Source organism: Tasmannia lanceolata, unplaced genomic scaffold (assembly GCF_043159265.1).
Source record: "Tasmannia lanceolata isolate RefF3 unplaced genomic scaffold, GAP_Taslan_0.1 ptg000003l, whole genome shotgun sequence".
NCBI lineage: Eukaryota > Viridiplantae > Streptophyta > Magnoliopsida > Canellales > Winteraceae > Tasmannia > Tasmannia lanceolata.
In genome coordinates this window covers 57,461,000-57,473,804 of record NW_027518680.1, presented here as the reverse complement: position 1 = coordinate 57,473,804, position 12,805 = coordinate 57,461,000, and the positions used below count along the sequence as shown (strand labels likewise).

The following is a 12,805-nucleotide window of genomic DNA, read 5'->3' as shown; positions in this document are numbered from 1 at the left end:
TCTTCTTCTTCTTCTTACTTTTTGTTCTTTTCAGCCATCTTCAAATATCACATGACTAAAAAACCTAACATCGAATTAAAATATCCCATCACTCAAAAAATGATTATTTCAGTTATTAAAAAAAAAAAAACCAATGCTTGGTTAGACTTGGATTTCGAGTCCAAAATTGATTATTGGATTGAAACGTAATTTTGACTTTAATAATCACTTTTGGACTCAAAATCAATTCTCAAAATCGAAAAGGAATAGGAACTTAGAAAGTTTTACCTAAATAAATTTAACCTAAAAAAGTAAACATATCCTAATCTTTTCGAGAGATCAAGAGCCTAAGATAATTCAATAGACCCAATAAGCATCTTTTACGAAAGAGCATAAAAGTGACATTAACTGTTGATTTTCTGTAGTCTTTTAGGAGATGCCCGTACCCATAAAATTATCTCTATAAGATGATCCTAACCCTCTACCTCTATAGATCGAACGTTGAGGATCATCCCATGGTAATGACTTTTAGGGCACAACCTATTTAAGTGGGGATTCTACAAATAAATGGCTTGGATCATCAAATAATGTGGGCCTCGCCATATAAAAACTTATATTTTTACTAATATGGTATAATTGGAGAAGAGTAATCACATATTTGATTAATCATCGTAAAAAAATGTATCTCTTAGACAAATGAGCTCGTCTTAGACGATCCAAAAAAACTCACAAAATACAATCTTAAGTAGTAATTTTTAGGGCTATGATCTTCCCTAAATTAAGAATAATAACACATAATTATGCTAATAATTCTCCTTGTGAAATACAAATCTAGTGGTGGTTTTGGTGGTGATTTTGTTGCACAAGCTCTCCAACTCTCTCGCCAAAACTGGAGGGCCACAATAGAAAACCCCTGCATACCAAACCAGGCACATTATAAGCAAGCAAACAAGGAAGAAATGTTTAGGTGTTTAAAGCATTTTTATTCTACTTTATTTGATTAGGGTTTCAAGTTTTTAGGGTTTTTTAGATCAATCAAAACCTAATGCAATAGTATGTTAGGTGTGAACCCTACCTCATGTGTTGTTTTGTCTGTTTATAAGCAATTTTATTTAGGGTTTCAATGTTTTAGGGTTTTAGATAAAAATCTAATGCCATTAGTATGTTAGGTATGGACCAAACCTAATGTATTGTGGTGTGTCTAGTTGCAATTCCAACACCATGAAATAATCCAAATAAAAGAGGTTTGGGTGTGTTTGGTTGCATAGAAGCCTGGGTGACTTAGGGGTTTTGCTTGACATTTGGGTGTCATGTCAACAAAATCCGCTTGTTTGGTTGTCATGCTAGGGTTTTAGATCAAAACCTAATGCCATTAGTATATGTGTGTTAGGTATGCACCAAACCTAATGTGTTGAGGTCTGTGAGCCATTTCAACTCCATGATAGAATCCAAATAAAGAGATTACCTTTCAGTTGTTTACTTCATAAAGGAAAGGAAAACAGGAAAGAAAACTGACGTGACAAAAGAAAAGGCAAGGGAAAAAAACAGGGCAGTGATAAATCGACCCTCATATATCTTAAATGGACCCCTTTTAACTTAAAACGTTAGGTCGTGTGAATAAAGTTTTCATCTGCCGTTAAACACCGTACAAGTGTACAACTCACACGCCCTAATGTTTTCCGTTAAAAGGGTCGATTTAAGATGTATGGGGTCGATTTATCACTCCCCAAAAAATATTGTAATGGAAAACCTATGATATGGTCTTTCAGATGCGAGGAAAAGACATAACTGCACTCTCTTATTCTAATTATAGCACTTGAAAAATAATACATACACTCCAATTTTAATAATGGCATTTCTCTCTTTATTTTACACTTTTCTAATGTCATGTTAAAGGCTGTTAGAGATATAATTACGAATTTGTTATCACCAGTTAATTAAAAAAGTGTTTAATAAAATGAGGAGTGCCATTATCAGAAGAAGAAGGGAATTGAGATATTATTTTCTTAGAGTTCAAAAAAATGTGAATCCAAGTTTTTAGGGTTTCAAAACAACTCTCCCTAGAGTAGCTGAACAAAACCTACCCATTAATGGTAAATTCCACTTTAGGGTTTTCAACAAGATAACATTTGAGTTCCAAAGAATCCAAGGGTTTATTTAGGGTTTCAAACCAACTCTCCATGAGTAGTTGAACAAAACCTAGCCATTAAGGGTAAATCCCACTTTAGGGTTTTCAACATGATCACATGTGGGTTCTAAAGATTCAAAAACCAACTCCAACTTTAGGGTTGTTGACCAAACCTGTAAGGGATTAGGGTTTTGAGATTTTTAGTCTTTGAACATGGCAGGGTTGTTGAACAAATCTGGGATGCATAGATCACTGGTTTAGGGTTTTAAAAAGGTTTATTAGAAAGATTTTAGACAAAATCATGGTTAAGGCCTTAAGGTTTTGAATCAAGGAGAAGTGACACTACACCAATGTTACCATGAGATGCAATGGTTGGCAAACACAATCTGGACCATTGATTTTAGTGGGCCCCACCATGAAGATGCCATAGCTGAAAAAAAAAAACTTAAAATGGATCAATCTAAACATCAGATCAGGAGTAGCTTCCTTATGGTGGGGCCCATAAAATGAACAGTATAGATCATGGTGACATCATGTGGGTGGGGTGGGTCTGATGATATTCTTAGATAAGTGCATCTCACAGCATAAAACTCAAAAAATAGTACTTTCTTACCAATCCGTGCTCCTCCATGCCTACTTGCCAAACTACTGAAGACCTTGGACCAATTTGGCCTACCAAAATATGTGCATACCTACAAAATCAATTGTTTAATTAAGCCATAATCCATTTTTGTGGTGGCCCCTCACCAAAATGTACGGCGGGACCCACATAATTGGATGATCTAAACCTTCATTACTTGGTCCCCACTGTAGATATGCCAGACCCCAAAAATCTACTCCATAGAATGATCCCAACACTTGGATTTGTAGATTTTTTGTGGGTTAGGATCATCCTATGGAGAATATTTTTAGCGTGCGGCCTATCTACGGTGAGGACCAAACAAATGAATGGTTTGATCATCTGATTATACGGGCCCACTATAATTTTAGAACTCACCGGAGTCTTGGAGACAATGTCAAGGCCGTTCTTCGCATGATGCAAGGCTTGAATTGCTTTGATCAATGCCGATCTTGCATCCCCATCTTGGTAAACACTAGTCAGATAGTTGTGCATCTCGACCACTGCCTGAAAGTTCATAGGAAATGTCAGAATCAGCAAGAAGTTTAATTTTAGGCCCGCTTCGTCTTGGATTTTTAGAATTAAATTCGATGCCAAATCTGATTATTGGACTCAAAATCCAAAACCAATATGGCATTAGGGGTTTAAGGTTTAGGGTTTAGGGTTTAGGGTTTTTTAATGAGCCCGGCTCTTCACACTCTTTGGACATTTTGAGTCCAATAATCAATTTTGGACTTGAAATCAATTCTCAAAATCCAAAACGAACAGAGCCTTGGGGTCTATAATTTAGGATTTACGGCTTAGGGTTTAGGGTTTTCGAGGCTCTCCTCATTTGGTTTGTTTTAATACACCCTTGCCTTCCTCTTGTTTTCTAATTTTGAAAAAAGGTTACTTTTGTCATTTCACCTGTTTCCGATGGTTTGTCTCAGATATTTCCTTCATGACATCTCTAAACCAATCAAAAGAGCTCTGCTCTCTTGTAACCCAATAAAAATATGCTTTTGATGGGCCCTTCCTAACCCCTGATTCTCCACCATCAATCTAGCAAAAATTACCAAAATACCCATTAGCGCCGTGCCTAAATTTCCCATGAAATTTTACAAAATTACAAAAATAAAAATAAAACTCACCGCATCTGGCCGAGGTTTTTGTGTGCCGTAAACAATATCTTTAAGGACGCTTATAAAAGGCGTCGCCCCTATTCCGAGCCCAATTAGCACAACTATCTCGTACTTCACATGATCCTGAGAGGCTGTGCCATATGGACCGTCGATGTATATTTTCGGAAAATCAGATCTCCTAGCCACCAGCACCTGTGACCCGTAAAATGATTTATTTTTTTTTATAAATTTCACATAATTCATTTTTTTTTCTAAAAAAAATCTTAGAATTTTATTTACTTTTTATTTTATTTTACCTCTTGAAAAAGGCTATAAATTTGATAAGTCCAATCTCCGAGGGTCCGGATGTGTACACTTGTATGGTCGTCGTCCGGCGCAGATGTCAATGAAAATGGGTGCCTTGTATAAAATGGAAAAAAAAAAAAAAAAAAAATTCAAATAGTGAATGGCATTTTGGTCATTTTATAAATAATGATATGAGTTATGAGTCTTATGACTTTGAAAGGGTATATTGGTCATTTTGTCAACATTAACACATGGAAGAAAAATTACAAGGGTAATAATGTAGGTCTTTAGGGACTGTTTGGATCTAGGGAAAAATCTATGGACAAAAAGATTTACAATGGAAAGAAATTCATTGAGAAATACAAACCATGTTTTTTTTTTTTCTATGAAAAAAATTTACTAAAAATTTTTCAAGGGAAAAAAGATTTCCATATAATTTTTTTTCAGCCTTGGCCAAACATGCACTTTGCTCCTAGGACCTTCTTTAGTGAAAATTACAAAAGAAAACCTTTTTAAATTTCATAGAAAAATACTATAATAATATTTAGTTTTTCCGCGTAATTGTATACCATTCAAATGAAGAAATCTGAGGGCACTGAATGAATATATACATCCCACTTCGGTACCGGAATCCCACCGGCTTTCGTAATTTTAGCGACAAAACCTTTCCGGGGTAAACCGCCGCCTGCAGTTAAATAAATTTATATGACTAAAATTTAAGCATTCTCTAAATAAATTAAGATATAACCTAAGTCCTATAAAAATATAAATATCAACAAACCTCGAGAATTTTAACGTCGTAAAATCCTGCTCTTATAGCTCGAACAATCCGCTCCCCGGTGTATAGCAATATCGGAATGGCGATGTACATCCATGTCTACAAATGTGTTTTGATATAAGAGATAAAATAAAAGAAAAAAAAATAAAGAAATTCCAAATAATTGTTATATTATTTGGAAAATAAGAACAATTTTCTGTTTAGTCATCCAATTTTAAATGCCGCGGTTGAGTTTTTAAATTATATGATACTAGTAAATCCGAGCCCGTCGGCCCTACCGTATGCATGGGTCCGGCCCTACCCAATCAAAACAAAACATGAGGAGGCTGTCCCAAGTAAAAAGAATGGGTACGATAATGGTTTTTTATCAAAAGGTATAAAGAAAAGGATTTCCATGGAAAGACAACAAATGATATGCAATGTGCTTGTGAAGTCCAGAAAGTGCAAGGGCCAGGGTCCACTTCTTAGGATGATCCGAACCGTTCATTTGATGGGCCACAATGTAAATAGATTGTACCCCGTAAATCCATCTCCGTAGGATGATTATAATCCTCCATCTATAGAGATTTGAGGAACGATTAGACTGCCCTTGCAAAAACAAAGTTACAAGGGTGCCCTCATTGGTCCATAGCAAGAATGTGCATTAAATGAATGGTTAGGATCATCCTATGAACTAGGCCCCACTGTACTTTCTGAAAAATAATGGACTTCACTTGCACACAGCATATAAAATATCATATTATATTTTACATGGACTACTTTTCGAGAACTCTTCGAATCAATCATCAACTCGCTTGAGTCGATTCGGTTTTACTTGAGAGGAAAACTTCGCCCCCAGTCTGAGTTTTTCCTGTTATGTCAATCAACAACTCCCTTAACTTGGCCGAGTTGATAAAAATTAAATGTGTCAATCATCGACACACGAGTTGACCCAAGTTTTCAAATACTGATATGCATCATAATGAGTTATTATATGGTGTAAGGCCTTGTAGTCCCGTATTTTTCAAAATGTACTCTACGGGCCACACTATAGGATGATCCAAACCGTCCATGTGATGGGCCAGAACGTAAATAGGTTGTGCCCCAAAAATCATTTCTATAGGATGATCCCAACCCTCAGATCTATAGTGAAACTGCTTATTATGTAAACCTCTATAGATCGGAAGGTCAGGATTATCCTATGGAAATGATTTCCGGGGTACAACCTATTTATGTTTGTTCCATCTTATGGACGGTTTGGATCATCCTATGATGTTGTCCGTACAGTACCTTTTGAAAAATACTGGACTATAAGGGCTTACACCATAAATAAATAAATAAAAACTTGTGGTATATGCATTCTAAATGTGTAGTAGAATTGTATAAGCACGTACCGTTTTCTCTGTTGCATCCTTTGTTAGAAAGAGGAACATAGAGTGAATGATAAGTAGTATGTACACGATCACAAACAAGTGGTGTGAATACCAAAATGCATTGAAGCCGGTAATTCGCCGGAACGGCCACGGCAATGACTTGGGCCGGCGTCGTGGCAATTGGGTCGCCAAAGAGAAGGCGATCGCCATGAGGATGGCCATTGTAATTCCGGTCACGGCCTCGGTTGTTGCCAATATTTCAACATAAGATGGTTGCCGGTGTCGGAAATCTCCGGCGATCGTTCGCCGGAAAATGGAATGGTTAGCTCCGGCAATCCTAGGGAAGTCGCATGCGAGGTGGGTCCCGCCGTGGAGGATGACACCTATTACTATCCCCCCTGCAATCAGCTAAACTAAAAAAATGGAAAATGAGGTAAGAAACGTGATTATGATTCTCAGAGCACTTCAAAGAATAAGAATTGATTCTGACTTTCGGAATGAGAATCAAGAGAATGGTGGGGCCCAATTGAAAATGAGGTAAGAAAATTGGTGAAAAAATGAAATGGAGATGTCGTTGGCTAAAAGTCGTGCTCATCGGACAATCCTGACCATCCAATTAGAGGACTTGAACAAGAGCCACTCATCGGGTTTATCTTTACTTCCGGTTTGTACGGTTAGGATCATTCAATGGGTGTAATTTCTAGTTTAATTACATCATCTCCATGGTTGGTTCAAATCACATAGATTTGGGCCCTATCAAGAACTTACATTTCATGGTTCAACTTATTAATAAAGGTTACTGATATTGGCACTGATGTTTTAATAATTGCACTAACTTGCCTCGTCTTTTACTCTTTAACTAGCTGTCAAAGGTTTTTATAATTCCCAAACAGCTCTCGAAAGTCGATTAAAAATAGAAAAGACAAGGTAAATTGGTGCAATTACCAAAACATGACATTGCCAATATCAATAGCCTTAATAAATGAATAAGGATGAACTGTCTACTTATAAAAGAAGAGGAATGCGGGTAAAGGGCGCCCCATTGGTCAATATCCATTTATGACAATTACGATCGTAAATGGATATTGACCAATGGGGTGCCCTTTACCCTTTTTTTTTGCAACGGCGCTTGTGAGTAGCATTTCTAATAAAAAAATGGGAAATGTTCTTTCTTCCTCTAGAACTCAGACGGTTGGGATCATCCTATCGAAATGATTTTTTGGGGCAATTGGATGCTTTAGATCATCCTATGGTGCAAGCCGTACAATAGTTTTTGAAAAATGCTAGACTATATGGACTTGCACTGTATAAAATAAAAGGAGAAATACATTACCTTGTGGAAGTTGATGTTGTCATTGAAGGGAATAACCGAATTTATCCGGCGATTCGTCCGGAGCCACGTCACAGTATTCCGGCAAACCGGAAGTAGAATAAGAGCCATGTTGAATTTTAGGGTTTCCGCGGCCCCCTTGGCAGTGCACAAACAAAAGCCCATGACCTCAAAAGCCGATCTACGTCGATATTGCATGAATTTCCATGTGAATAGCAAAAAACATGTGATCAACCAAAATGCAATTATCCACGCACGCCTCCATTGCGTTCGAATTAGGATCTCAACCGACGATTTCGTTGCCCTGCGGGGGATGCCGGAATTTGTTGCACCGGTCGCCGGAATCCGACTCATGGAAATGGGATCTTTTGATGAACATTCCTTTAAGAGAGTCTCTAGTTGAGATAGCTGCCATAGAGAACTTACATTTTGTTAAGCCAGAATTTCCCAAATTAAATGCTAATTTTCAAATTGAATACATAATAACCAATTTTTTGTCAGTTTCTCATTTGTCATTTATAATCCTTTGAGAAATTCAAAATTATTGAAAAAGGCTGTATGGTGAAAACCTAATCCTCAGCATGGAAAAATATGAGCGGGTAGTAGTATGTTATGGTCAGGAGTAGGGGCCGCCCTAGGTACGGGACTGGGTGGGACCCAGCCTGGTATGGGACAGGTTCCATCAGATCTCTGGAGCTTTTGGCGTATTGATAACGTACCTAACATAGTATAAGTGGGGACCTTGTACTTCTACCATGCTAAAAAAGTTCCTTGGAAAAGTATGCACATCCATAATGCAACCTCCCCATTGATCAGAGCAATCAAACACTTAAAGTAAAGAAAGTGGTGCTAATATCAGAAGAGGAAGTTGCAAATATCAACTTCTCTATCCTTTTTTACGCCTAGGATAATCATCTCTATGGTAGGCTTTATTTTATGAACGGTGTAGACCATGCAAGGCTATTTTAGTTATTCTTTTGAAAACCATGGGTTTTTTTGTACCTCAATGTAGCCACGGTTTTCCCAATCGAGCTCTTCCATGACTAGTGCGGCGTGTTGTTCGACTTCTTCCTGCTTCATCGAAAGCTTGTTGGCAGAAGCACTCAATAAAATAACCTGAAATCATCAAAGAATTACCAAACAAGCCATCCAAGCATAAAACCATGCACAATTGAAAACTTAAAAATAAAGAAAATAAGAATTTATATAATTAAATTATCAAATTTTCATGCAATTACCTGCTTGATTTCCATCTCAGTGATTTTCCCATCCATATTTCTATCACATCTGAAAAAATATATAATGATAACCATTATTAATTAAATTACCCCCATATTAATTTAGAGGAAAAGGATTGTATGCTCGAGCGTACCAAGCTTATGGTACGCTCGACTGCCCAATCACATTTGGGCCCACTTTGTTAGGATGATCCAAACCATTCATTTGAAAGGCTCTTACATAGATGGGGTGTGTACCAAAAATCAGCTCCGTAGGATCATCCTAACCCATCCATTTGTAGAGGGCAAAATGGACAGACCACTAATCTGCCCATTTTTTCCCTTCACTTTTGGAGGGATTATGATGATTCAATAGAGCTGATTTTTGGTACACACCCTATCTATGATAGAGCCTTGCAAATGAATGATTTGGATCACCACAAAAAATGTAGGACCCATGTGATTGGGGCACTCGAGCGTACCATAAGCTTGGTGCGCTCGAGCGTACAATCATTTTCCTCATTAATTTAAAATTACAACACTATGGATGTTGATATTAAGCAGATAATATGCAATTATTTATTTTAAATAAAGAGAATATTTATCTTTTTTATTTTTTATTCTAAATAGCTTACAAGTCGAAGAAAATTCGAATTCTAGAACTGAAATTCGGGTCGATGATCCGACGCCAGTAGTCATGTAGTTCGGGTTTCGTAATCTCGCTACGTCGATCGCTTCTTCCTTCCAATGCTCCTAGAAGCTCCTCCACAAATTCTGGAGTCTCTTTCATACCTATAACATGAAATAAAAATAAAAAATAAAAAAGAAAATAAACACCAAATTAATAAATAGACTCTCACTTTGGCCCTGTTTGGATGGCAAGAATTTTCTGGACAAGATTGGAAAGGAAAAATATCTCTAAATTTTCCTACATTTTTTATATACACACGAAAAAATATAATTGAAACCAACCCTCTTAAAAAAAATTTTAGAGGGATTTACAGTTTAGAATAATATCCATCCAGATTAACCATAATCATATGATTTCTCACTAATTTGTGGAAAGAAAAAAAAATTCCCAAGAAAAAATTTTCCATCAGAAATGTTTTTCATGCAATCCAAACAGGGCCTTAAAAAAAAATCCTACTCTAAGACCCAAACCTTGTATTTTATATGAAAAACGATAGAATGAAGACAATATTTCAAGGAAATATGATATCAGCACAACCATGTTTTGATAATTGCACTAACTCATCTTGTCTTTCTGCTCACCAATGCAAGAAGCGAAATCCAACCGGGAAACGACCGGAACCCGACCCGGTTCAGTTGATGCTAGCCTGTCAAACCGTTCCTCCACCTCTTTCCATTCCATCCGTCCATTTGTTAACTGATCAATAAATCTCAGCCGTTGGATTGAACGCCCAGCAATTGAAGCAGGCTCATTTCCACAAATTAGTGGAACAACTTTAGCACTGTCAACATAAGAAGAAGAGGGAGAAGAAGAGGGTTGAAGGGTTTCTGGGCAATGGAATTTATTTTCCATTTGGAAAGAGAGAGTTAGAAAAATTCTTGATAAAAGTTGTGGGTTTTTTTCTCTTTATGTGAGAAGAATGAGATTTTAATGATATTTCCAAAGTTTCTATTGTAAGATTTGAATGAGAGAATATAATGGTTTTGTTTTCCTTTGTTTTTTTAGTAAAAAGATGGGATTTTCAATCTTTGATGTTATCCATTTTTTCTCTCTCAAAACTCAACCATGATTTTGGACTAGAAAGAAGAAGAAAATGATGAAGTTTCTTTACTAAGAAAAAAAAAATGGTGGGTTTTCTAGAAATGAGAAGAAATTAGTTTAAAGAGAAAACAAAAATGGAGATTTAGAATGAAAGCTAAGGAGGAGAAGAAAATGGTGGGTTTTCTTTTTGCACAAAAAAATGGGAGTCTTTTTTGTTGGGTATTCAAGAATTTTTATCAGATATGAAGAAATAAGGGAAGAAAGTTTGTGAGAAAAGGTGTTGTTTTTTAGAAATGGAGGAATAAGGGAGGCAAAGAAAGGGTAGAATTTGAAGGAGAAGGTTTTTCTGAGAAGGTAAAGTAAGAAGAGCAGGTAAGAGAATAATGCACGAAAAGGTTATGATTTCTATGAGTGGCTTAACTAACCCTCTCCCAACTCTTCTATAATAGAGAGAAGAGACAGAGTGACAGAGTGATTTTGCTGATGAAAATTGATAATTTCACTCGCCTTATTGTCTCCAAAACATCAGCATCATATCACTCTCTCTCTCCTCTGTCAGTTTTGCTGACAAAGAGAGAAGATATACAGAGTGCATGCGTATGAGAGGAAGGAGGGCTTTTTCATAGGTTTAAAGAATGGAAGAATGTACTTTTTCCTAGGTCTGAACTCTGAATAATGAAAGAATTATTAAGGGTATTGATATTGGCACTACCCTGTTTTAATAATTGCACAAACTCAGTTTGTCTTTCCTTTGTTAATTGACTTTTGACTAGGGGTGTAAACGGATCGAATTTGAATCGGATATTGCTATATCCGAATTCGATTACAGTATACACTATCTGAATTCGGATTCAGATTCAAATTTGACGGATATTTAATATCTATTACCGAATTCGTATCCGCCGGATATTGTTCGAATTCGGATATTATCCGTATCCGTTTGTTCGATAAATTCAAACATTTTATTGCAGCACTGTATCTTTCTTCTCCTTCATACTCCTCGAATGAATTTTTCAAACCCTAAAACCAGACCTCTACCTTCTCTTCACAAAATTAACTCTCAAACCCTAAAATATATGAGATCATATTCTTCCTTTTAAAATAAAGGCAGAGAGAGAGGTGGTGGGGATGGATGATGGTGTTGGTAGTGGTCTTTGAGTTTTTTCTTTCCTTTGGAATGAGTTTAGGCTATTTTGAACAGGGGACGTGAGAGTACTGATTGTGGAAGATGAAGAGAAATAGGGATGGAGATGGGAGTTGGGTTAGAGATGGAGGTGGCTGTGAGAAGGTGAAGATGGGCGGCGTTGGAGGCACCAAGGAATGCCAAAGATGGTGTCTAGCTTAGCCTCTTGCTTTCTCCTCTCCCTTGCTTCTCCTTGCAAACCTTAGAAGTCCCATCTTTTAATTGCATTTTGGGTTTTTATATAACCCTAAGTTGAAAAATTGATTTGAGCCGTTCATTTACCATCGATGACCTAGATGGCCTTTTTTGCTTTAGAATTCTCTAGAAACTATGACATCTTCTTTCAATCACCATCATCTATTTGTCTCTTTCATCATACAGCCCACATTTGTTGCTTCATAAAGAAACCATGTCAAACTCCAAGAATACCCTTAAAATGAGAGATTACTTCATTTCCTACCAAAACAATTTTTGTTTTTGTTTTTTTCTAAAAAGAAGATTCATTTTTCTTTAGAAACAAAAGATCAATAGTGTGTGATTACTAAAAATAAATATTAATGATATTATTAATAATAAATAAAAAAGATTTACATCTCGGATTCGGATGTTAAACGGATCGGATATACCATTTACCAGATTCGCATCCGCTAAGAGTCGGATATCTCATAAACGGATTCGGATAATATCCGCTTGAAACGGATCCGGATAATATTCGCTTTAAACGGATTCGGATGTGGACGGTAATTGAATTTTCGAATATCCATTTACACTCCTACTTTTGACAGCTTTTCTGAAATGTAATACCTTTGTCAGCTATTTAAAATGAAATGACACGATGAGTTTCTGCAATTATTAAAACAGGGTAGTGCCAACATCACTAGCCTTATTTAATGGGTTGCTTTCTAGCCTTATTTAATGGGTTGCTTTCGTGAAGGGAATTAAAGGAAGGCTAATTAAGATGTGTGTGGGCCCAAAGTCAATTATTTTTCAAAAAAAATGCAGTGGGGTCCACTTCATAGGATGATCCAAACCACTCATTTGGTGGGCCGATATTGAAATAGGTAGTACCCTAAAAATCATC

The 12,805-nt window shown here is 36.6% G+C and overlaps 1 protein-coding gene across 1 annotated transcript; it reads right to left on the bottom strand.

Annotated features, from left to right (window-relative positions):
* Window positions 1–626: 626 nt before the first annotated feature.
* LOC143863614 (respiratory burst oxidase homolog protein F-like) lies at window positions 627–11,015 on the bottom strand. The gene is made up of 14 exons (XM_077374337.1): window positions 10,082–11,015; window positions 9,445–9,601; window positions 8,831–8,879; window positions 8,595–8,708; window positions 7,596–8,000; window positions 6,284–6,670; window positions 4,914–5,009; window positions 4,702–4,817; window positions 4,144–4,246; window positions 3,857–4,039; window positions 3,633–3,767; window positions 3,105–3,233; window positions 2,721–2,799; window positions 627–892 (listed from the first exon to the last, which is right to left on the bottom strand). The coding sequence occupies exons 1-14, from the start codon at window positions 10,350–10,352 to the stop codon at window positions 783–785; spliced, it is 2,334 nt and encodes a 777-aa protein (XP_077230452.1). The 5' UTR covers window positions 10,353–11,015; the 3' UTR covers window positions 627–782.
* Between the last annotated feature and the right edge of the window lie 1,790 nt (window positions 11,016–12,805).

What these genes read in the sequence shown, in the direction of transcription:
- LOC143863614 (XM_077374337.1), bottom strand. Translation starts at nt 10,352, where the DNA reads ATGGAAAATAAATTCCATTGCCCAGAAACCCTTCAACCCTCTTCTTCT. An exon ending in ACAACATCAACTTCCACAAG is followed by an intron (nt 6,671 to 7,595) that starts GTAATGTATTTC and finishes TTTTTAGTTTAG; the next exon opens with CTGATTGCAGGGGGGATAGT. An exon ending in AGACAAACCATCGGAAACAG is followed by an intron (nt 3,234 to 3,632) that starts GTGAAATGACAA and finishes ATGAACTTTCAG; the next exon opens with GCAGTGGTCGAGATGCACAA.